Source organism: Phoenix dactylifera, chromosome 12, assembly GCF_051530095.1.
Source record: "Phoenix dactylifera cultivar Ajwa chromosome 12, Ajwa_hap1_PhDact_Kaust_v1.1, whole genome shotgun sequence".
Taxonomy (NCBI): Eukaryota; Viridiplantae; Streptophyta; class Magnoliopsida; order Arecales; family Arecaceae; genus Phoenix; species Phoenix dactylifera.
In genome coordinates this window covers 17,995,279-18,021,110 of record NC_143201.1, presented here as the reverse complement: position 1 = coordinate 18,021,110, position 25,832 = coordinate 17,995,279, and the positions used below count along the sequence as shown (strand labels likewise).

The following is a 25,832-nucleotide window of genomic DNA, read 5'->3' as shown; positions in this document are numbered from 1 at the left end:
ACGTCAAGAAGTGGACCGAAGCGAACCGGTCTTCAGCAGAAAAATGCCGGTCCGGTTTGAGCTAGCAAGCTTATAATAAAAATTTAACAAATTTTGGCCAAATTTTATTTTTTAATGAAATTTTTAAATATATATACTTCTAAATATGAAAAAAAACATGAATATCCTTATAAAATTGCTATTTATGTATATATCCTTACAACTTTTTTTTGCATATCTACCCATAAAGATATTTTAGTTATTTAAATTTTAAGCCGGTTATTTTTTCACGATGTTAAATGATACGGTATATGTAAAAAAGAAAAAAAAAAAGATGTACGTGCAAAAAAAAAAATTACAAAGGTTTTCATGCAATTTCGTATATTTAGAAAGGTATATATACAAAAAAATCTATAAAATTATAATAAATGCTCTTATAATGATGATCCTTTTTCCTATATGCTGTGTATAACATGGCAGGCTTCAGATAAGATTGTAACAAATATTCTTTTTAAAAATATCTTGTTAGCAATCTATTATGAACTTCCACTATATATAATGAGAATAGCCTTCTTCGTGGGAATAAAATGGAGAGAAGGAACAAAAGTAGCTCCTTTCCCCTGCTTTTGTTAGGAAAGGAGGAGGCCAGTAGAGAGTATTTAAAAACAAATTGTTGAGTATGTTAGCAAGAAGGCCAGACTACCAGCATCTTTAATATTCGAACCATTGTCCCGGAAAGAAAAAGGTTCAAACTTCAAAGCAACAGCAAGGGTGGTAAAGTTAGAGGCTTTTCTATTGAGCAAGACCTTTTCATTTCCCTCTTGTCATAGCTGCCAGCATATAGCTAATACCAACTGATCCCAGACCTTCCTAATGTAAGTTGTATGGATATCTGAAGGATACATTTTAATATGTCAGTGTAAACAGGATAGGTGGTGTTTTTGTACCCATACATATATAGAGGAGCCTTGAGATCATTAGCTCGGTATGAGCCTTGCAGGTTCATCAGTTTGGCATCGGCATGGATAACATCCTATGACACAATCACAATTCCAGAAACAACCATCTCTGTATCTCCATATAAAGTCAGATCCTTGGACAATTGTTTTGTTAGTTGTCAACTGCTCTGGCGTCAGCTATCTTAACCGAAGATAAATGGAGACTTGGAGATGAGGTGGCTTTGTTTGGGACGTGAAAAGAAACTAGCGCATGTATGGTTGGAGAAAGTTGGGCTCTGAAATAGAAATTAAAATAAGTAATTCCTATTCTAGCCATTTGGTTCGGAAAAGTCTCATTCAGATTTTAATTCCAAAAGGAATAGAAATGCCCCAGTTCACAAAATTTAATTTAGACTCTCCCATTAGCATTCAAATCCCAATCCAAATTCGATTCCGATTCCAGAGTCACGAACTAAACGCATCCCCCAGCTCCTCCTACGATTATTGTTTCCTGTACATTGGCTGTAAGCAAGCGGCATGGGAATTCTTTCTTATCAGGACTCACAGCTCACTGATTCTTGAATTAGTGGTGCTAAAGAGGCATGGGATTCAACTAATAAAAGGCTGAAGGGATGGCGACCGCTGACAAATTTTACAACATTGTTCATCAATAAAATCATTGGGGTAGTTCGCATTGTTGAATATACGAGTACTGTGAGCCTGAGAGAGCAAAAGGGTCATACACCTTGTGTTGGCACATAATGATGGGGAGGTCAGCAAGTCTTCTTGGAATGTAATTGGTTTCCAGTAATGGGGATCAAGTCTAGGTTAAGACTCTGCTTATTGAAGTTAGAGTGCATAGCTTGCAAAATAAGAGCAAGTAGGAAAATTAGGGATTTGAAGTTTCAGATTCAATGGGCCTCCTCATTAGAGCTCGACGCAGGGAATAGACAGCAAGCTTTTCTCATAGAAAAGGGAGATGAGACCTTCCTGCACTTTAATTATCTAAAGTCCAGGTTCTTGTACGCACACCACCCAAAATCTACCCAGAACTTGCAAAAAGGGCTACCATCACCATTGGAGCAAAACCCAGTTAAAGACAGCACACGGCTAGCTTTTGGGAGATAGCACCATTAACAATGCTAGCGTACCCTGGCACGTAAAAAACATAGCATGCAACTACATTATTACTGAGTGCAAAAATAAAAGCTTTTGGAGTGCAGCAAAGATATAATTGCGGAAAGTCGATTACATCTAAGGGATTAAAAATGGATGAAACTAAGCGTAATGACCTGATGAGTCATGATGAGACATCAAGGGGGAAGTGAACGAGGATTTAAACAAAATATGTCAGCAAAAAGCAATCACAACCTTTGACCCAGCAACACCAATTAATTATCAAAATCCAAATCGAGAATTATAAACTAATACAGGATGCAGAAGAGCTGTCACGGCCCGGCCAGGTTCCTAGAAAATGCTAGGAAATTGAGAATTATAAACTAGAACAGGATGCAGAAAGCCAACCACAAAAGTGGCCACGGCATTGCCTGGTTCCTAGAAAATGCTTTATAGCTCTCCAAGTGGCTTCAGGCACACAATATCAATCTGAAAAAGAATAACAGGGCCAGCAAATCCAAATTCCATTCAGAGTGCATCCAAAGATAATACACATACCACGAACACCAGTATAATAATGATATTTGCTAGGTTGAACGTCAAAAATAAAAAAATAATATCGCCATATATATGAAAGGTGTTCCCAGACACACAAACAAAAATGTCAGCATTACCTGAAGTCCCTGACACCTCCATAAGATTGATATAAAACTACAAAGTACCTGATGTAGATCCATAACCCAAAAAGAGAAGTAGGAGAAGGAAGATGAAATAAAACAAAAACCTAACCACTGACAAAATCATGCCTTAGCAACTGCCCCCAAAATTGGAAATTGGCCAGGATCTTCAATGGAAGGTGCAGGAGCGACGCGTCCACGACCTCCATAACCACCTCTAAATCCACCACGCTCTCCACGACCACGACCTCTACCACCACCACGTCCACGAGCAGATGCAGGCCCAACATACCTCTCACCCTCCACAGGCTTCAGGAACTCATTTATGCTCACCGACTGCAAGTATGAACAAAAGGAGGTTCATATTACATTACTAGGTTACACCTTGCCGTCATTGCCTAAATGTCGATGAGTATCATCGACACCAGGCAACTCCTTGCAGACAGAAAAAATACAATTACATAATACAAGCTTATATGAAAATTGCTGAGCAGGCCATCTTATTGATTATCATGGCTGGAACCAAAACAACACAAAAAATGCTAGGATAATCTAAACACACTTTACATAAGAACGTAGCGGATCATATCACAATTAGCCTTGCATGTTACACCCTAATTCTCATTTTGTTAATCTTCATTTCAACACTAATGTCACTTTATCCAAACATCTATCGCTATGAAGGCTCTTCAAATGTCGCTTTCAAACCACTAAATACCACCAGTAAAGACTCAGTGATGGCAAGAGAAATTGAACAGCGAATAAATTGAAAAATATTTTCACGACATAAGTTTTCCTTGATGCATTTTCAATAAATTCTATCTTTTTTTCCCTGCTATCTTTATAGCTCAATTTCCTCTCTACTTCCTAAGGATGGTCAAAACTTCTATTGAGAGAAGGATCAATGAAAAATATCGGTCATTAGACAACTAGACCAAATAAATCAGCCAAAGAAGGATATAGCTATCTCAGACAACATCCTAGATTAATCAAACATGGTGTTAGCTCTGACACAAGAATTGCTAGCTACTTAGCTCGCTCTCTCTCTCTCTCTCTCTCTCTCTCAATAATCTGACTTATAAATCATAATATTGACATTTGATGAAATTTCTTGACAGAGAACCAATAAGTGTGTACTTTTGACTGGAAACAAGAGGAAAGAGCCCCATTAAATCGATTTTGAAGGATTCAAGAACAAGACATGTTCTGCTGGTGTTGCAGTAATTGCCATATCCACCAGGGTATAGATGATAGATATCCTAAACATTAAAAACCACTATACTTGCTGATGAAATCAACCAAGTGTAGGATGTCGGATTCACTTTCTTGTGGTAATATTTGGATTACATTTCACAACAAACTACCGAAATGTTTAGTCATTTCAACAAAATTAGATCAAGGTTATCCTAGATGTGGATTATTAGCATGAGAATTGTTAAGTAATGCACCATAGATCCATTCCAACTTCCATGCATCTGAAAGCACGTGAGCACAAATCAAGTCATAAATAGCATGCAAACTCTCCAATAGTTGTATTTAGTAACAAATAAACAAAAAAATAAAAATGATTGCATGCAAATAAATCATGATACAAATGGAGCATACAAAAGCCAGTCAATAAGTTCATATATGTAGACAGTACCTTGCGAACTTTCTCTTCCTTTTCAACATTATCCTTCTTCTTGAGCTTGTCCTTTTCGACTTTCTGCGACAACAAAATAGCCACAAGTCAGCAAATGCAATGATTCTAAAGAACACATTTAAAGCAGCATTAACTATGACCATGAGCCTAACAACTAACCAGCTTGAGTTCATCATCCTTCTTTTTCTCAACCAACTGCATTCCCTCAAATTCCTTGTCCACAACAACCCTTCTCTCCACAGTCCTCAAAGCTTCTAAAGCTTTCCGCTTCTCTTGAAGCAACTTTTCATATTCATCAAGGGTCATTGACTGAAAGAAAAGAAAAGAACACATAAGGTACTTATTTGGGGAACAACATAAAATCCAGTTGCAACTTGAGTCCAAAACCAAGTATGAACACTATCACTGTAATTTGCCTATTAAATGAACAGGCCCACAGGCAGCCCCATGAAGAGCCCCAACTGGTTGGGATCACAGAACAAAAATGACTTAATATGGAGGCAACAACTTAAGTGATGTTCAAAATGTAACTAATCCAGCCTACTCCAGAAGGAATTCTTACGTTATCCTCTTCCTCAGGCATCTTCTTCTCAGAAGCATCTTCAGAAACCACTTTCTCAGGATTTACTTGCTCAGGCTCTGCATCCTTCGATACATCATTCGTTGCAGGCATGTCCCTGATACAAATAATTTTAGTCAGATATATCAATAATCAAATATAAATGCATCAGAAAGCCAAAGCTTCATATAGAGGCTAGAATACACAAAAATTAAGAACAAGATTAGAATACAAGCACACTTGGAATCAAAGAACCAAGCTCCATATAAGCAGCAATATAGAAACTAAAGATGAAAAGAATAGCACAAGTGCTCAGATGACCCATCTGTTGTCTGAAAAATACTTGATCTTATTCAATCCCTAAAAGGCCTTCCATAAACAGAACATTACATGAGCACCAACTGGAGATCTGCCTTGGTACTCAGCCTAAGCCACTTGTCATCTCAGAGAACTAAACGACAAGTTTTCCATTTTCCTTCTTCAACAATGACATTATGTTAACAATAAAGCACCTCATGGAACTCGATCACATTTTAACTTTCACTAAAGATAACAAGATGATAGGTCTAACGAGCATTCAACATCCAAACAAAAATAATCACAAATGCCATTCCTCATGGTGCTCGATAAAATTTTATGCCTCATGGCAGCCTACCACTAAGTTCAACCACGTGTATAAATTATCAAGAATGTAATTATTTTCTGTCTGACAAGAACTGAATTTTTTAACAAATTATACCCCAAAAACCTCTCAGAATCGCCTTCCGAGAGAGAGAGAGAGAGAGAGAGAATCCTACCTCTAGAAATATCATTTATAATACCATGTGTTATTGTACCACTAGTCGAATAAAACACCACAGTTGAGCCATGAAGGCAAAATATAGCATTCATTTTTCAACAGATTGGTTTTATCATGAATTAATTCCCTCACTTTGTTTCACTAGTGTATATTAAATGCCATCCAAGAAAACTAACCAGCCACCCTTTCTATATGCACTTCTATACACATTTAGGATAAGTTCAAATTATTGAAACCATTGTCATATATTCTACCTGAAATTCATAAATAAGTAGAGCATCTGTCCATGGTAAGAACACCTCAACCTTATGTGTCTAAGAACTTAGAAACATGGAGCATTTCATAAATATCTAATATGTACTGCCGAACATAAGTTCATCACTATGCATCATATGTTGAATTAGAGTACCATAGGTATGACTCAAAGAGAAGTTCCGCTCTTCTTAATCAAAACATTTTTTTGATAATTTTATAGTAAATTTAGTCATCGTTCAATCAATCTACTTTACCAGCCTCCCCACCACACTTGAATCACCCCCTCTCAATTCATAAAGAATCAAGTTGGCCCTACATCGCATAATGGAAACCTTCTACATGCCAAAGTTATGTTAGAAGTGATGAAAAAAATTCATACAAAAATGATGGTCCTGTTGGACATGAATCTCAGATCATAGTCTTTGAATAACCACATAAAATGCTATTTCAACTTGGCTAATCACCTACTCCATAAGAATGAATTCGCCCTTCTTTTTCCAATACAAATTAATACTTTTTACCAATACAAACTATTCTACATCTAACCAAAGGTCCTCAATAATATCAAACTATATTGAACCAATCAAAATGCCCATTATAAAGCAAATATGGAGAGTGAACTTTTCATAACTGAACCTTTAAATTATCCAAATTAACAAATAACCATATTGCATATTGAACCAAGCTAAATGCACATATTATGAAAAAAAAATAAATGGGGAGTCAATGTTCTATAACTGAACCTTAAAGTATACAAATCAACAAATATCCGGATATTCAATTTTGTTTAAGTAAAACCCACTCCACGTATCTTTTACATAAGCAAAGTAATCAAATGGATTAACATTATAACAGAGATCCAACCCTTGTGAGTACCACTTTCAGCATTGTAAGATCCTTAAAGGAAGTTCCTTACATGTTTCCCCTAGAAAGCACCATTACCATTATCAATATTTTTTTAAACCAAATTGGAGAAAAGAATTTGCATGTTGTAGCGACCTATATGAAACTACCTATTTATCATGAATGCAGGTAGTGCCCACATGCATGCATGCATATTATACATATATCTGCACGCCCATATAAGCATATACATATATACAAATAAGCAAGCAGAACCACACATACAGCACACATCACACAATCTCAATCTGGCCTTAAAATCATTCAGATTGAACTCATATATTGAGTTTGAACCTTATCCGGTTAATAGACATATATTTCTTATCAAACAGTGACAAGTAACAAGATCATATTCATTGTACAAATGTCTCTGGTTTTTAAACTCATCACCCCTTTCCCAGATGCTTTTATAAAAATCTGGCAGACTTCAAATTCTACACTATAACTGTCTCAAAGAAGATACTAAAAATAATAGAGTCATAAAAAAGGCATATGTGCGGCTGCCAACATTGCTTGATACAATATCCTGGTTAAGGGTATTATTAATCATATCAATAGCTGATGAAGGTTGTGGTGCAGTATTCATATCAAAAAACATGACTTCCATAACACCATCATCAACTATACATATCTTTGACCCTAACAAAAACTAGTCTAAAATTATATGATGCTAGATTGTACAATAACTGACCAGTCCCCATGATTAAAAATTAGCTTGACATACTAGATCAAGTGTACACTTTGCTCCAAAGGAAATAATAAAACTGAAAAACAGAAAGCTATATTAAATCATTCATTCAGAATGAGAGCTCTGCTGATGATCGAAGGTGATATTCAAAAGATTAAACCAAGTACTCAATCATTAAAAAAATATGACTTTTATCTATCAAGACTAAAGACTGCAATAAACCCAACACAAGTAAGAAATCTTTCAGACAGATGCATACCATCCAGTTGCACCATCACCACTAGGGGCATCATTCACAGCTTGCTCCGTTCCATCAGCAGGAGCTTCCTTATTTTCAGATAAGTTCCGAGTTCCATCACGCCCACCATATCTGCGGCCCTCACCACCCCTAAACCCACGACCAGTATAACCCCTTCCCCCACGGCGCTCCCCACCTCTAAACCCACGGCCATCACCACTGTACCCCTTCTCCTCCCAATCTGAATTCCTTCCCTCTTCACCAAACTTCCCATTCTCATATCTGGGAGGGCGATTCTCACCAGAACCGTAATATTTGCCCTGGACCTCACCCCGCTCCTCCAACCCATCTCCTCCCTGGCCTTGGTTCTCGTTCCCTCCATTATTCTGATTCTCGTTACCAAATCCCCGCTCTTCATAGAATCCCCTGCCCCTTCCACGCCCCCTTCCTCCTCTACCACCACCACGTCCCCGACTACGTCCATTAGAATCGCCATCAAAAGCCCTGGACGCACCGTTCCCAAACTGCCCATCTGCTTCATCGCCAGCACCCCCACCACGAGATCTAAACACAGCTCTTCCCAAACCTCGGCCGCGGCCACCTCTCCCTCTACCCCTTTCCGTCCTCACTGTAATCAATAAAACCATTAAAGAATCGTCAAAAAGAACAACAGAACATTACTTCCGCATCATAAAGGAAATTATCGTACCTCAATAAAAAGAACAGATGAAAGGACCATTATATCAACGATGAAAACCCTTACCACATTATCAATAAAAGAAAGGAACAAAAGAAGGGATCTTTGGCATCAAGGATGAAAAACCCTTATCCCGCAATCAACAAAAAGAACAAAAGAAGGGAACTTCGGCATCAAGAATGAAAAACCCTAATCCCACAATCAATAAAAGGAACAGAAGAAGAGATCTTTGTCATAAAAGAGGAAAAACCCTTACCCAGCAATCAATAAAACGAAAACAAGAAAATATCTTTAGTATAAAGCCCGTACCATATTCGGAAGGAGGGAGAGGCTTCGAATGGAAGCCATCGACACCGGCCTTCGGCTTCTGCTGCTCCGGGGCCGGCGGCGCTGCCGTCGTCGAGATCTTGGCCTCGACCTTGGCGATGAGCACCGTAACGTCGCTGCCGTCGTCGTCCTCACCCAGGAGGGCGAAAGGGTTGTCCTGCCGAGCCATTGAGGCTTACGACTCTCGGAAATCGATCGCCCAGGGTTTCTTCCTCTCCTTCCCTTCTTCAACCCCTAGCCCTAGCGACAAGACCTCCCTCCATCGCCCTCGCCCTCGCCGCCGTCGCCGCCGCCTCCGTTTGCCCGAAAGTCGCTTCTTTCCTCGCCGCTCGCAGAAGAATTAGGGTTAATAGAGGGGGTTACGTGCATATATATATATAGGGGAGGAAGCATGGGAGACCTAATAAATCTTTGCCACGTTTTGCGCCGTGCAAGCGCGTGTGCGTTTGCTTCTCTTCCGAAGGTACCTCTGGGCTGATGCTCTCGCACGTGCGCCGCTTTGTTTATTATGCGGATGAGCCACCGGTTCAGCAGTCCAACCGGATGAACCGGTCTGAACACGTTGGATACCGCTCGGTTCGTGCAATTCTGCCAAGGGAAAAAAAATAGATGGATGGCTCTAATTGCATCTAAGTAAATTTTTATTTGGGACAATGATATTCCACAATATGGATCCTGAGAAATCATTATTTATGATTGAAATAAAAACAGTCGTTATTTTGAGGATAGGACAATGACTAGATGGTTCTAAAAATAATAATGTTTTTTGCGTGAGTCATTTTTTATCGCATGCAAATAAACTTTTATAACCGGCTTGAAGATTGAAATTTTAAAAATTATTTTATGTAGATTAATGATAGATTTTAAAATAATATCTATATAATTATTATTATAATAAGTTAAGTGTTAGATAATAATTATTAGCTAAACTAAATATTTGCATGCTCAACTGCGGAGGTGAAACTAAAACTATGAAGGGTTCAAATGCCTAAAAAAATGATTTTAGGAAGTAATAGATGTCATGGTAGAATCCTCGAATCTTAAAAGGATGGTATGGCTATATTGAGACTCATGCTAAGATCCACCGACAGGATGGAATGCATTCTAGTCAACTATAAGATCTGTAGCATGACTCTACGAAAGAATATAAAGTAAAACTTGATTCACAAGCATCTAATAAACCTGAATTTTGAAGATTGAGACATATAATCTGGCATTGAGTTGAGCCTCTAACACATCTTAAATCATTCAAAGGAGATTGGATGAGAAATTTACGGGCAATTTATCAAAGTTGTACTTATATCAATGAATTTCTAAAAAATTATGAAAATGTCATTCCATGGCCCATAATTCAAGGATGATTTTTCTTTAATTTTTGTCCAAACTTTTATATTTATTTCCTTTTAGAAACTCTTGTTAGATAAGTTAGAAGTTTAATAGAAATTGGGAACCTATTTTCTACTATTTATTTGATATTTTCTCTTTATTTTCTTCTATAAAATCTATCTCCTAAGGAAATTAGGAAAATCCTATTACCTTTAGAAAATTTCTTCTATAAATCCCCTCTTAATGTAATCGATGGGATCAATCATAGAAATTAATAAAGCTCGTCTATAATATTTTTTTTAATTTATTGAGTAGTGACATACTACTTAAGAACTCATGGGGAGAGCGTAATTCAAGAGTTTATCTAGTCATTGATAATGAGATATCAACTAACTTGAAAAGCTTAATGATATGGCTAAAACAAAGAAAACATTGAAAGAACTTTGTGGCAGCGTCAAGATGAACTTCTCTTTACAAATTTTTGAAGAATATGAAAATAAAGGGAGAGGGAATAACATACTCTCTAAATATTTCGATGTTGCCATGAGAGATGAGCTTGATGCTTAATTTTCTCATCCTTTTTATGCCCATGAGTTGTTAGTCATTTTGATTTGAGCAATCTACTTCTAAGATATTATCAAAACATGTACATATCAATCTCTTAAACAAGTAAGCTCCAACAACCTATATATGATAGGCTACACATGATAATTTACAAGTAATGGAAATTAAAAGAGAGTTTCTTCTTAAATGAATCACAATATTGTAAGGTCAATTAGCTTGGATACTTTCATCTGTTTAAGGTATGTCTAACAGTTTCTTAATAGAAAAATATTATAGAATGAGTGAACATCATAAACATACCATATTCAAGCATAGTTTTTTTTTTGTTTTGTTTTGTGAATAACTGATTAGTTTATGAATAACAAGTGCATCTCCATTAGAGGCTCTGATTATTGGAACAGTACGATAGAAGATGGAGGGAGGCCATTATGTGGAATGCCATAATAAAAAAGATGGGTCATTTGGCACTATATAGCAGTATAGATATAGCTTAAACTTTTTAATGAGAAAATATAAACTAAGACGAATTCAAATCACGGAATAGTCAGTTTGCAAGGAGATACCAAGTACAGTACAAGCATCTATTCATAATATATGTTTATATAGTAGGAAAATTTTGATGTCTACTATGTGGGGACTGAGGTTGTCATCAACAAAATTCCCCAGTAATTTCATATTTTTCTTAGCTACTACTCTTGGAATGTAGTGACGCATGATAGATATACTTGCAGAACTATCAAATATTACAAAGAGATGCACATCAAAGTAAGATTTTCTTCTAAATCCTTTGAAACAAGAGTTGTCATGGACATAAATATGTTGATCAAAATATTGCAGCCAATCATTAATAAATAAACATGTTAGTTTTTTAATGAAAATCTCATGCTTGAAACATTAAAAATTATAATAATATTTTTAATATTTTAAAATTCTCTCGAGTTGACCACCTTAACTATTGCAACTTAGAATCTCATCCAAAAAGATTATCCGAAAGATATTATTTGGATTTCTTGATCATATATAAATACTTGAAAATCTATTTAGAAAATAACCGATACGGGACTAAACATACGTCTGTACGGGTCATCACACTAACCCATAACTCAAAAGCCTATATAAATCGGATCAAACCTGGATTTTCCAAAAATACAAGTGACCTACTATTCACCTGTGGCCCCACTATTGACATACCACCCCTAACCATTAATAAAAAGTAACTAATCATTTGAGTTCATTCCAAACCATTTGACACCTTGCAACTGGTAATGATGCTAGAAATATTAATAAAAAGTAACTAATCAGACAGCAGAGGGTAATGAAGGAAGAAATGCTTGCAAAAATCTCCTATTGGAAAAAAAAATGATGAGGGGCAGATCAAAATTCAAGCCATCAGGAAAATTTGTAAGACAAAAGCAATGATTCCACTATGCTAATCATAAAAACTATAACCATGAAAAATCATAAAAAATCTAAAAGCTGAAAGAATCTTGGCTGAAAGACAAATAGGCATAACCACGGCTATGTAATCTAAACTTTGGTCTTTTCGGGTGGATCTTTTAAATGAGCAAGCTATTCATGAGTAGCTTGTACATGTTTGACATCAGTATAAAAGAATCTTTAATGAAAGAGATTAGGCATAACTATAGCTACCTCATCTAAGCTTTCATCTTTTGGGTGGGGCTGTTAAATGAGCAAGCTGCTCATCAGCAGCTGTACACATTTGACACGAGTTTGGCTTTTTTGATCTAGCTTCATTAAACTCAAAATAAAAATAAATAACTTATAATATATCATATAATTTTGTAATTATGTTTATGAATAATATTTTTTTATCATAATTATTGAAACTGAATGGGTAAGTTCTAAAAAAATAAAAGAACTTCACATAGAAGTAGAAATATAATCTTGACTAGTTATGAAGTTTTATGAAAATAATATTAGTAAATTATTTAAAGGATTTATGTTATAATTGTAGCTTTCGAAATATAATTGTTTATCAAATGATTATTATATTGCATGGAATGATGCTAGCCCTATTTGGATATTTGATCGACATCTCATCCTTCAGTTTGAATATTTCATTTTCCATGCACAATTCCTCTCCTTTCTTATCGGCGATATTCCTTTTGTGTTATTCTTTCTTATATAGTTGACAAACGAAAAACATATAACCTAAGGTTTTCAATGTCCCTCTTGGTTTCTTTCCAATTCATCTGCAGTCTATGAGACGTATTTCTGATGATGAAAGCTGACTTGGCGGAAGGAGGAGGTGGGTGAAGTAAGTTGTGGTTGAATAGCATTCCATGCCATGCTGGGTTTGCTTTGAGGGGCCATGCTTAACAATGAACTCTAGGTTTTGGCTTCCTTTTCTTCTATCTTTTTTTTTTTTTTAATCTCTTCTCCCCTTCTTCCCCCCTTCATCTAAGCTTTTTGGCTAAGGTCACTCCATGGACTTGTTTGATTCGTGGAAAGAGGAGGAAGGAAGTATAGTTAATGGGGAAAATGAAGAAATGTCTAATGTTTGATTAGAGTTATCAAAAGATGGAGATGAGAAAATAGCTTTCTCATATTTCATGGAAAAGAAAAACTCAATCCATTGGGTTAATTTTTTTTCCAAAAATACTTTTAAGTTTTTAAATAAAATGAAATAAGGTCTTTCTTTTTATTAGTAGCATAACAGATATTTTATATAATTTTTTTCAAAAAAATAGACGCTAAACTAAGGCCATTCTGAAATGCCACTTTTTCGAGATCAACTAAACATGCAAAAACTACTTTTTTAGGCATCATATATTCAAGTATTAGCTTTTCAGAAAAAACATTCTAGTAAGAAAATTTTTTTAAATCAATTTGAAACAAAATTAAACGTATATATAGATGAATATTATATATTAAAAATTATTATTCTATACTTTATCTTTTTTATATTCTTTTTATATTTTTTAATAGTTTTTTAGTTGTTAAAAGTTTTACTATTTTTAATATATTTGGTAACAACAATGGCATGGATTAATGGGTCGACCTGCTAAACCGGACTCAGATACCACAACGGGTCGATGTCCAGGCCGGTTCCGAAGTATACAAACAAAGAATTTGAAGGGTTATCTACCAAAAAAAATAAAAAAGAATGTCAGGGGTTAATTATAATATTAAGAACCATATAATTTTGGGCCAGAAACTGGACGTTCAAGTTTTCCAGGGGGTTTATGAAATAGTGCCAAAATAGTTTTGCACTTAAATGACGAGGCTGCCCTTCGTCGAAGGGACTCCGCTGCCATCTTTTAGGGCTAGGGTTAGTGTTTTGGAGTTTCCCCGAAGGGTTTGTGAGCCAAGCGAGAGCGAGCGCTGCCAAAATGGGTAAGAAACCCTAGATTTCTCCCCCAGATTCGTCTCTCTCGATAGGGAAAAATCCTAATATGCTTCGATCCCTCACGCAAGCTTACTCCCATGGCGTTTTCTCTTCGTGCTCGCAGGTATCTCTCGGGATTCTATGCACAAGAGGCGCGCCACCGGAGGGAAGAAGAAAGCCTGGAGGAAGAAGAGAAAGTAAGCCCCTCTTTCTTCCCTCTATCTCCTTTTCGTCCGAACCCTAAATCCGATTTCGTCGATTTATCGGCCTTAGACATCCAATCGTAGAACCCTCGCGTGTTTTATGTTGGTTGCTATGTCTGCACTATAGATCTGTTTGAAAGTAAATGAAAAAATATTTTTTTTTTCTTCCCTGATTTTTGATCGTTTTCTATGAGATTTGTTAAGTTTCTTTCTTTTTTTTATTATTTAGAATAGGTTCTAGTCGAGGCAGTGTATGTTATCTTCTTCGATTCATCAATTGTTGTTGTAAAAGTTTCCACTTTGATTCGTTGGTGATGATTTTTTTTTTTGGGGGGGGTTTTCTCCTCTTTTTGCTGAAAGGTATGAGTTGGGCCGGCAGCCGGCAAACACTAAGTTGTCGAGCAACAAGACAGTGAGGAGGGTTCGGGTGAGGGGAGGCAACGTGAAGTGGAGGGCCCTCCGATTGGACACTGGGAACTACTCGTGGGGAAGCGAGGCCGTGACTCGCAAGACCCGTATCCTTGATGTGGTGTACAATGCCTCGAACAATGAGCTCGTGAGGACGCAGACTCTTGTGAAGAGCGCTATCGTGCAGGTTGATGCTGCTCCCTTCAAGCAGTGGTACATCCAGCATTATGGTGTTGAAATTGGAAGGAAGAAGAAGACCCCTGCTGCCAAAAAGGAAGCAACTGAGGTAGCTTTTGCTGATTTCTTCTCTCTGTTTTAGTATTTCCCATTATGTTCTGCATCTATTGAATGTCACCTTGGGTATTGTTATTTGTTTGTATATATTGATTCGGTATGACTTTCGATATTGTTATATGTTTGTATATATTAAGTCCGTATGACTTTGGATATTGTACGACTATGGCCCTATTTTGTTATTTGTTTGTATATATTAATTCCGTATGATTTTGGATATTGTATGACCATTGCCCTATTTGGGATTGCTGGTGGCATTAGAGCTTATATAGCTTTTAGAAGTAGAGCTTTCGGAAATTAGAGCTTTTATAAAAAGCTATTTACTGTTTGACTACATTTCTAAAGTGTCGTGAAACTTTAACACATGTTTGGTCATCAAAATGAGATAGTGCTTTTGTTATAATAAAATGACAATAAAGAATATTGCATAGTATTGCATAGTGGTGTATAATATAATATAATATCACATAATATTATATATTAAAATATTATTATTTTGTATAATATTATTATAATATAGCGTAATATAATATTGAATACCATAGCATAATAATATAATATAATATGATATGATACAGTAATGCATTATTGATAGTACAATATTACTACAATGTAACATAATGTAACATAATAACATAGTATAACAATATAATATGTTATAACGGATTAGATTCTAATCTAATAATAAATTATACTATTTTATAGTATGATAATATTATATTACTAAATATTATTATATATTTAATAATAATAATATAATATTATTATAATATAATCATACAATAGCATATAATATAATGCAATATAATCTAATATATTACCTTGTTATATTATTAATAGTATATTCTAATATTATAATAATAATAATACATTATATTATCATAATATAACTATTATTGTTCTAATAATATAATAATATTATTGTAATAATATGTTATATTATTTTATAATTATGTATTTACTGCAATAACATAATATATTATACTATTATAATGTAATAATATAATATAACAATATATTATTAATTTATTATTATATTATATTTATAGTATAATAATATATATTATGATAGGATATGGTATAATATAATATTAGATGTAATCATGAGATTTGTTGCTGAGCATTTTGGTCATCAGAAAGTTTCATTAACATGAAAACAACTTTCCAATATTAGCTAGAAAGCACTTTTGGGGAGAAGCTCTAATATAGAGCCTTTTCAAGTAGACCTTTTCAGCTTTCTAGTAAAGTAAAAATAATTTGCTGATTTTTTTACCAAACATCACTATACCATCTAAAAGTGCTTTTGGAGGGCCAGAAAGTGCTTCTGGGGCCTATATGTCCACCTTGTTTTTTGATTCATTTATTGGCATTTGATTGATGAAGTTTGACCATATTTGTTTTTACAGTTGATTAATTGATTTTTCCCCAAAATTTTGATTTCAATTTTTTATTTTTGATAGGTGCACGCTTCTGGTTTTTGCCATCTAAAACTTTTTGTGTATTTTATTCTTACTCTTCATGTCTGCTCTGCATCTTGAGATTGCATCATGCTTTGTTGAACCAGAATCCCAGATGCAACTCCAGTTTATAAAATACAACTATAACTAGGCTATTGCTTGGGATGGCCAGATATGGAATTTTTGCTACAGGTTGGATAAAGGTTAGTTGGCACCTAGTGGTTGGGATGTTAAAAGTTCCCTCAGTGGTAAATTAATCTGAAGTAGAGGGTTCTTAATGATATGTCATCTAGCAAGTCTCTCTTTTTGTGGTTATTGCTAATGAGCTCATTGAACCTGAAAGCATCGAGGCAGAACTAACGTCTCAAGCTTTGTCTTTTGTTATGCACCTATGGTGACAGCATACACAATGAAATAGTGGTGTGCTGCCTGGGGAAGAAGACATGGTCATCACTGAACTAATACACCTATGCTCACCAAAGATAGCACCTGCGAACGATTTGCACTATGTGAAGGACTCCCTGGGCTCTGAAACAAAAAAAAAAACTGAGCTGATTGCTTAGATACATGCAAAGATGGATGTGTCCTCATCTTTATCATGACATCAAAATCACTCCTGATGAGATAATACTTGGGAACAACTCTTAAAACTTGGCATCGTATTAAAATAAATCATCCCAACATGTAGCTCCTTATAAATGCTTATTCTATGCACCTAAAATGACTTCATGTTGTTCTATTTAGGGACAAAGGTATATTAAGTTTGTTTGTCACCTATATAAAGTTCTATGAAGTACCTGAATTTAGCAGCTTGTCAAGATGACTCTACCATTTGATTTAGTATTTGTTGGCATGTGATATAAGCTACCTTATCTCATTGTTGAGATATGAATTTTATCCATAATCTCTTTGTTATATTGGCAAAAGTTGATCATTGCAAGCTTGTTTCTGCCCCAAAAGCCTTTTTGTTGGTGAATGTCTTTGTATGTGATTGAAGCCTACCAAGCAGTTGAAAATAGTGAACAAAACAGTTAGGTTTCTATTTGTTCATGTCGATGATTCCACACATCTTTGACCTCAAGGGGAAAGGTGTCATATCTTGAGGAATAAAATGCATGAAATTGTACAACCATTACCGATCCAGAAGAGGCTAGTTATGTTCTTTATTCCAATTTTACGCCAACTTCATCGTTGTTGTAATTCCTATGTCTGTTCTCTTCTTTGAATTAACTACAGTGACCTATTTGAAAAGGAAAATATATTAAGAAATGCAGGTTGCTTTACATCTTTCAATTGTAAAAAAAACTTCATAAAGTATTTCTCATAGGACATGGACAATAACATGTAAAAGAAACACTGCAGTGTAATATGTGGCCATCAGGATCTATAATAAGGTTAACTCCATGCCTGCTCTAGAAACCAGCAATCTCATCTTAGAGTTAATATATTCTGCACTTTATAGGAAATCCTCTATAAATAGCAATCTTAGTTAATTTTTGCGGTCTCGTACTTTTTTCTAAAAAATTTAATCATTCTGAAATGCCCTTGTATTGGATAGAACCAACTGATGAATTCAATTTTATAAATTCGTGTTAATTTGATGATTCCACAGAACTTTATGGTTGTATATTGTGACACTGGCCTTAGTTTCAGTGATGAAGGTGGTGTGCTTTTTGAGGAATATGATGCACTATTGCTGGACAACTGTGGAAACCCAAAAAATATCTGGTCATGTTTATTAGATGAGTGTTGCACTGAAATTACATTTTTTTTATTAATTTGCATCCGTCTCCTTGTCATCCGTGCTAGCCTCTATGCTAGGTTTCTGTGTTCAGCTTACACTTTGCGTTCAAGTTTTTCGAATATTCTTCTTGAAATTCCCTCAACATGTCACCATTAACATGTTTTTACACCATATATGGTATCCCATACTCATTTACAGATAACTTTTTGTTATCTTGACGCTTCTTGTTCTGCCTTAATCAGCTGCTAGATCAATGCAAGTCTGTCTACTGATTCATTACATATGGCTTGTATTAAATTCCTGAAACACTTCCTTTTCTCTTTTCAGCACGCCTTTATTTTTTGTTGACATCTTCTCATTAGCAAATCCAATTTGGATGCAAGCTTCAGATCAATGTCTGCTGTACCGCCCCCGTACTGCCCAATACGGGACGTACCGTACCGTACCGTACCGAGAGAAAACTGGTACGAAACATATATTCAAGTCGGTACAAGTCTACCGAAGTATACCGCCCCATATCGAGGCATACCGACTGGTATTGAGGCGTACCGAGATAAAAATTGAGAAAATGGATAAAAAAGCTATTTTGGCGCAGAGGTATACCATACCGAATCGGTAAGGTACTAATATGGTACATGATTCCAATATTACGAACCATGCTTAAGATGTTTTTCAATTTTACCCTCATACTGATCGTAATGTGGATCAAACCTTGATTTTTAGAACTTTTCAAAGTAGCATAATAGATTGTTCAATTTTAAGTCCTATTATATCTTTAATCGATGAATTAAAACCCACCTATAACTTGCCACGGATGCTTCAATCTAAAAACTCTCTTGATCGAACATGTATAGTCTGGCATGTTCTTTCCGTCCTTCAAATCTGTTTGTTTTGCCCAAATATCTCAAGTTGTAATCCTTGTATTGCACACTTTATTAACCCCCCCTTGGATTTTGCCAAAGTGAATGAGAGCTTTTACACTTTGGTGGTTGATGTTAATTAAAAGAACTCATGATTTGCAAATCCATTTGAACATTTTGGATTCATCTTGTGATGGATTCTATTAAGATTCATGGTTGGTTTGAACGAAATGATGTTTTTGAATGTCCGATACTCGGTCACCGGCCGCATAGGTTTTCCTGATTATGGTCTTTCATATTCATATCATACAATATAATTCATATCATATATACACAATCATTTATATGATAATTTTCATGGATGCCAAGTAATATTTTTATAATTTATTTGTATGATGAGCCATATTTCCATTCGTTGATGAGTTGGAATGAGTAATGGTTCTATTCTCATGAAAAGTGTAGAAGGATGCACTTGATCCACTGCTTTGGGCACTCGATGCATATCGCTTCACGAATGAAGTGGTATAAGATTTAATTTTACTTGTATGTACGATCCGAAAGAAAAGGTGTTCCCCCCCTCAATATTAGTATTATTACACCGATCTCAGATAGTAGGGTAGGGCTTTTTAGCAATAGCGGCTATATCTCGTGCATTGTAACTTTTTTCTTTGACTATTCCATTCACAGATAGAGAATTGTTAGAAATAGTATCAGCATGGTTGACAATTCACATCTAAGATTTGATTAGTTACAGTTATACCACTCGGTTTGTATATCTGACGGGATGTTCAAACTTCGAAGTTTCAAGGTGTTCTGAATTGACGCTGATTAAAACAAGATGTAACACTTAAAACATCTGAATTTTAGCGTGGTGAAATATATTCTATAAAATCTAGAGTACAATCTTGCAATTTGCTACTTTATCAGCCTTGATCTGCCACCTATCCACTGTTGTGCCTCATGACATCAAAGTTCCTCATTGCTTATTCTTGCTTCGGCTTATTAGGGGCAAGAGGGGGACGGTGCTGCGGAGGAAGTGAAGAAGAGCAGCCATGTTCTTAGGAAGCTAGAGAAGCGTCAACAAGGTCGCCAACTTGATCCCCACATTGAGGAGCAATTTGGAAGTGGGAGGCTGTTGGCTTGCATCTCTTCTCGCCCTGGTCAATGCGGCAGAGCTGATGGGTATGTGGTAGCTATTCTGCATTATAACTGGTATCTCCTTTCCGCCACCTATCTATACTCACTCTCGTAACTCACCTCTGCTGTGGCGTCACAGATACATATTAGAAGGCAAGGAGCTTGAGTTTTACATGAGGAAGATCCAGAAGAAGAAGGGCAAGGCAGGTGCTGCTGCTTAAGTGGAGTTCTTTTAAATTTGCTTGTTATGCATCCATGCACTTTGGTTTTTTTTTTGAGATTCAGAGGTTGAACCGCAAAATTTATGGTTCATTAAAATTTTGTAATGCAATTTAACCATATCAGAGGTGAGGATACTTGTTTGGTTATAGTTTTGAGCTTTAGATGGTTATCTGTTGTGTAGACTCCATACTGTGCTTTTGTTGAGGAAAAGCTGATTCCAAGTTATATTTCATTAGAATAATGTTAAACGCAGGTCTTCGATGTTATAAGTGTTTTTGTTAATGAGCGTCTTGTCTGACTGAACCTTTGATGAGACATAATCTCTGTTGTTCATAAACTATTTAAGCTGAATCTGCATCCTTGAGGTCGCTAGCTGCCTATCCTCCTCTTTTTCTTTTTTTTTTTCTTTTCTTTTCTTGCTAGAGCGGGTGGATTTATACATGAGGATTGTGAAGGTACTCAATAAAGTCAGAAAATAAAATGTTCCGACGAAGGTACTCAATAAAGTCAGAAAATAAAATGTTCCGACGAGGTATTTTATTGTCTTTTGCCCATAAGATATCTTCAGAGTGATTGGTCATGTAAGCAGCTATTCAATTCGTAGTTCTATTGGTTTTGTCTGAAAGGCTTTTTCTTTCTCGCCATAGCTCAGATGTTACGAAGAAGTAAATGGTTACTACCGTCGCCCCTAGGGCCTTCTTGGATCCATCATAAAAAAGAAATGATATCACTCCAAACCCTTTTTCTTAATCTCCAAGTATGAAGAATTTTGGGGAGAGAAAAACTCTTTGCTTTTCTTTCTTTTTTTCTAGTTCAAGATTTTCTTTTTTTCTTTTGCTCTTCTTAGATTTGTCACGTTAGGTTCTTTTATCGACGATTGAGTTAAACCAATTAGTTAAGAATTATAAGATACGTAGAACCATTAATCTATAAACATAAGCACCCACAAGTGCCATTTTTCACTTCGCTGGTAAAGAAAAGAAAGCTCTCAAATTCCAAAACAAACTCCAAATATCAATAATAACATAAACTCAAGCTTTGTTTTTTTCCCATAACGTCAAAGGAAGAACACAAACTCAGACTTTTTTTTTCTTTCTAAAAATAACAACATTACCTCAAGCTCAGAATTCTTTTTTTCCTTCCTAAATATAAACAGACTCGGGCTGACTCCAATTCCCGGATTGGAGTCAAGACCGAGCTGCGATGGCCGGGATCTCAGCGGTGGGCGGAGGGGGCGAAGGAGAGGAGCGACCGGGACTTGAGCCAGGGTTTGACGACGACGACGGCGTCGAAGCTCCGCTCGCGACCGTCCCGGGCGGCGATCTTTAGATAGTACTTGATCCCGGACACCACCTGGCGCTCAGCCGCCAATACCCGCAAGAACGTCAGGACCTCGCCGCCGCCATGGAGGTGCTGGTTGTACTCCTCGACGCAGAAGAGGCCGAGGTCCTGCACCTCCTTGTTGGACTCCACGTGCGGCACCTCCGTCCGACCGCCGACCTTCCGTCCGCCGCCGTCGCCCAATTGGAAGGCCGTGGCGGAGGAAGCAACAGCGAGGAGGAGGAAGAGGAGACGATAAGAGAAGGAAGCCATGGCGAGAGAGGAGAAAGAGGAGAATGCGGGAACAAAGGGAAAGTGGAAAAGGCGAGTAGAAAAAGGGAGAGAGAGAGAGAGAGACGGAGGAAGATGCGGTTCGGAGGGATAACGACGATATCGGAAACGGAAACCGCGTGTCGGGGTGGCGTGGACGGTTCGCGAAGCCCCTGGTTTGGACTCTTATTCTTGTCTCTCTCTCGGCCCATCATCTGTGGGCCGAGGATGGTTTGAGCCCTTTAAAGGCTGGTTTGCATCTCCGTGGCACTAATGTAATAATGTTCCAGTATAATATGACTGCAAAAATTGTTTTAATTTGTCATAGCAAATACTAATTATGGTTCAAAAAAATGGATTTGTTTTTCTTTTTTAAGAAAAATGATGATTATATTGATACTGAAATGATTGGATTCTAATATCAGTCCAAAGTTTAGGCTTCCTCTGGTTAAAAGATTTTAGTATCAAATGACCGAGTCTGTGATGACCCATGTGGATATATGTTTAGTCCCATATCAATTATTCGTTGGATAGATCTTGGATACCTAGAATCAGAAAACTAAAATAATATCTTCCGGCTAACTTTTTTGAGTAAGATCCCGGGTTGTTACAAATGGTGTCAAAGTGGATATGATCCATAACCTATGTGGATTAGAAAACACTGCAACGCGGATTTGGGTCTGATCATGGACCGATCGTGGTGCTTGTGATTAGATTTGAATAGATTTGAACTCTAGTCTGACGAGGACATCAGAGCTTAAATAGGAGAGTATGTGATGATCTATGCGTGCTTGTGTTTAATCCCATATCGGTTATTTGCTGGGTAGATCTTGAATACTTATACAAGATTAAGAATTGCAAATCATACTTTTTGACGAGCCTTTTGGGATAAGGTTATGAGTTATTATATAGCCCGTTCTCCTTTCCTGACTCTCCCAAGATGCTCTGTGGAATAAGGTTTTTATTGTTATCGATTGCAAAGGAAGTAGAAGTGCATATGAGAGGCTCGCTTGGATTAGAAACTAACTCGGAACCGAAAGAATTCTAATACAGTCTCAATTTTTGAAACCAAAAATGAACCAATCAACGTCGAAATTCCAATATAATCAAAAACGGATCAGTTCAAATCGGCTCTCAGATCATCCTATTTTTTCCTAAAAAGGTAAGTTATTCTTTTTAATTCAAAAACAATATAATGCAACAAATTATACAAGAAACCCATCAACAATAACAACATAATAGTTTATATAAAAAATGGGAAAAAAACTATAAGCTATTTCTAATATAAATTATAGTCTATAGACTAGCAAATGAAGGTAAATTCCATGTCCAACAACTTAATCATAAACTTATAACATTGGATAAATCAAATCTATTGACCGAAAATAGAAAAGAAAGCAAAAGGCTAATAATATCAGAGAAAGTTCTATAATGTCACAAACCCCAATTCGATAAATAGTACAATGAAACAGGTTGGGTTAAGTCTAGGTTACCTAAACTCTTAATCAAAACCAACCCGATCCAATTGAATTTTGAAAAATCAGAACCAAAACTAACCCGATCCTCAATAAAACCCAAACCAAACTGATAGAAGGAAAAATAGACCATCTAGCCCACAACTGAAAGGCCGCCTAGTTTCGGCCCAGTAAACATTAACAACGATCGGATGAATCTTCACCTCGGCTCAAGGCCAGCTCGTCCTCGGAACTCCGCCGAAAGCTTCACTAACTTCAGACATTCGCTGACTCCCCCGACCAATTTTAGGGTGCCTCCAGACAAACGCCGACCCGTCCTGACCAAGTTCGGGACGCCAAACCTCAAGCAATACGTTCTGACCCTCGAGCTCGGGGCACACTCTCGAGCACACATCGGAACCCATGAAACCGAGCTACTCCCAGTATCTGCCAAAGCCGACCTCGTCAAACATATGATGCGACTACTTAACGAGCTCGGCCTCGTCAGTGACCGCACCCATGTGCGGGCCTATGCCCACCTACGTGGCCGTACTCCACCACATTGCCGTGTCATGTCTCCATAACCGGCCAATAATCAGATGGCACCTTGCCTACTCCAGTCATATCCTGCTGTGACTGTCAACGCTCTACCATTCTCAAGAACGGGTTGTACCGCACATTACCAGCCAACCTAAACTGCGCGCTATCCGGCTCAAAGCCATACCCCCTCATGATGGGAACTGACAGTACCTCCACCACCTAGGCCACTCCACCGAAACTATAAATAGCTCGGTCAGGTAATTTCTAAGGGACCTTTGGCTAGACCAAAATTTTTCACTTTAACTTGATCGTCAGATGGCCCTCACCGGGAACACCGATGAGGCTTTGTGCAGAACCGCGGCCGTCGCACAGGAGGTGGCTTCCGTCTTCCCCTTTCCAGCATCGGCTTCCATCTTCCCCTTTCCAGCATCGACGGCTCCCTCAGCTTCACCGGCGTGGTCACCCTCGGGCCAGAATTGAACCACAACACAAACTAACCCAAACAAGATTAATTCAGTTCCATGTATGTTTGCACCATATCTTCTTCACCCGGATTGACTAAGCAACGAAGGAATGTCTGAATGAGATTGGCTTGATCCAGTGACGGATCGGCTATTGTTAAAAGGATTAATCACTAGACATTCAAAGGCCTAGATAGTTAGAAAATATAACACCAACCATGTATCGCTATCATACTGTTGAAGATAGAGAGTATGGCAATATAACACCCACCATGTATAGCTATCATACTGTAGAAGATAAAGAGTATGGAATTTAAAAAAATATTTATAAAAAGAGAGAAGTACTTTTTGGACAACAACAAAAATTGCTTTTATTCTTTATCTTTATTATTTTACTGGTAATTTTAAACAGCACTCAATTATTCTCAAAATTTTTGAAGCTTCGAGATATCCAAACAATCCAATTTTTTTCGAGTTCCTTTCAATCAAAAAAAAAAAAAAAAATCTTCCTCAAATTTTGACCACAGATGATTCCGGCCTAAAACAAGTGACAATCCGAGGCGTATGATTAAACGTTAACACATGCATTTGCCTTTTCGAGGCAGTACGGGAAACAATTATTAAACTGCCCGTATTCTGAGAAATAAAAGCGCACTTTAGAGGCCTAGAGATCCAGACCCCATCGAAAGGCGAAAGCAGACAGTCAAAACCAGGCACGCGCGTCAGCACCACCTGCCACATTTACCGCACGTCATAACACAAACAGCACCAAACCTCTTCTTCCGACCTCATCTGCATGTTTCAGAGAGTGAATCCGTCTGGTCTTGAAGATACAGAAAGTGCTCCAAGATCAAAAACTTTTGTTCTTCCTGACATCTATTATTTTGACACATTTTTTTTTAATTTTTAAAAAAATAATTTGAAAAAATTCAATTGTAACCACACATTATAAACTTGCATAACCTACCTCCCTTACCAAGAGAAGATATCAGTTCCAGACTCCTTTTGTTAAATCAGTTTCTGTACTGCCGAAGAATGAATTTAATCTGGTTGAAAAGACGCCTCACCTATACTTCTTCCGCTGTCCCATTCTTTGTCTGAAACAGAGCCCCACCTTTTCTATTTATTTTTCATACAGTGCAGCTTACCAGCATCCCTGTGTTTTTTTACTTTTTTTTTTCCTTTTGTTTGTATGAGAAGCTTCCAATGCTTGCAAGCCACCCTTTTCCTGGGAAGCTCTACGGAGAGTATTTCAAAATATCATGCGTGCTCATCTTCTCATTGCCAAGTAAATATAAATTGCAACTGTAACAAAATACACTTAATCATCAATGTTAAAATTTAGATACTGGGTGATGTTAATATCCTTCAAATATAGTTCCTGTTTTTTGTAGATACTTTAAAG

General features: G+C 36.8%; 3 protein-coding genes across 5 annotated transcripts; 1 reads left to right on the top strand and 2 right to left on the bottom strand.

The window, feature by feature from the left end:
* Window positions 1-2,639: 2,639 nt before the first annotated feature.
* Window positions 2,640-9,169, bottom strand: LOC103709415 (uncharacterized). The gene is made up of 6 exons (XM_008794729.4): window positions 8,801-9,169; window positions 7,816-8,422; window positions 4,915-5,029; window positions 4,512-4,661; window positions 4,353-4,415; window positions 2,640-3,046 (listed from the first exon to the last, which is right to left on the bottom strand). The coding sequence occupies exons 1-6, from the start codon at window positions 8,985-8,987 to the stop codon at window positions 2,834-2,836; spliced, it is 1,335 nt and encodes a 444-aa protein (XP_008792951.1). The 5' UTR covers window positions 8,988-9,169; the 3' UTR covers window positions 2,640-2,833.
* Window positions 9,170-13,937: 4,768 nt separating this feature from the next.
* LOC103709414 (small ribosomal subunit protein eS8) lies at window positions 13,938-20,630 on the top strand. 3 transcript variants are annotated; one of them, XR_015972071.1, is made up of 6 exons: window positions 13,938-14,065; window positions 14,182-14,254; window positions 14,621-14,954; window positions 18,526-18,783; window positions 20,030-20,205; window positions 20,300-20,630. XR_015972071.1 is itself a non-coding variant. In XM_008794728.5 (5 exons), the coding sequence occupies exons 1-5, from the start codon at window positions 14,062-14,064 to the stop codon at window positions 20,379-20,381; spliced, it is 669 nt and encodes a 222-aa protein (XP_008792950.1). In that variant the 5' UTR covers window positions 13,938-14,061; the 3' UTR covers window positions 20,382-20,630. The 3 variants fall into 3 exon arrangements, 1 of the variants encoding a protein (XP_008792950.1); XR_015972072.1 differs by lacking the exon at window positions 20,300-20,630 and having other exon boundaries at window positions 18,526-18,778; window positions 20,030-20,170; XM_008794728.5 differs by lacking the exon at window positions 18,526-18,783.
* A 766-nt stretch (window positions 20,631-21,396) lies between these two features.
* CYS2 (PHYTOCYSTATIN 2) lies at window positions 21,397-22,086 on the bottom strand. The gene has a single exon (XM_008794726.5). It carries the CDS (start codon window positions 21,973-21,975, stop codon window positions 21,598-21,600), a length of 378 nt encoding a protein of 125 aa, XP_008792948.3. The 5' UTR covers window positions 21,976-22,086; the 3' UTR covers window positions 21,397-21,597.
* Window positions 22,087-25,832: the final 3,746 nt, after the last annotated feature.

Bases quoted from the DNA above. Each gene is read 5' to 3' on its own strand.
- CYS2 (XM_008794726.5), bottom strand. From the start codon at position 21,975: ATGGCTTCCTTCTCTTATCGTCTCCTCTTCCTCCTCCTCGCTGTTGCT.
- LOC103709414 (XM_008794728.5), top strand. The intron at 14,955-20,029 runs GTAGCTTTTGCT...TCGGCTTATTAG, and splicing joins CCAAAAAGGAAGCAACTGAG to GGGCAAGAGGGGGACGGTGC. The intron at 20,206-20,299 runs GTATGTGGTAGC...GTGGCGTCACAG, and splicing joins CAATGCGGCAGAGCTGATGG to ATACATATTAGAAGGCAAGG.
- LOC103709415 (XM_008794729.4), bottom strand. From the start codon at position 8,987: ATGGCTCGGCAGGACAACCCTTTCGCCCTCCTGGGTGAGGACGACGAC. The intron at 5,030-7,815 runs GTATGCATCTGT...TATTTGTATCAG, and splicing joins GGTGATGGTGCAACTGGATG to GGACATGCCTGCAACGAATG. The intron at 3,047-4,352 runs GTACTGTCTACA...TCATACTTGCAG, and splicing joins AGGAAGAGAAAGTTCGCAAG to TCGGTGAGCATAAATGAGTT.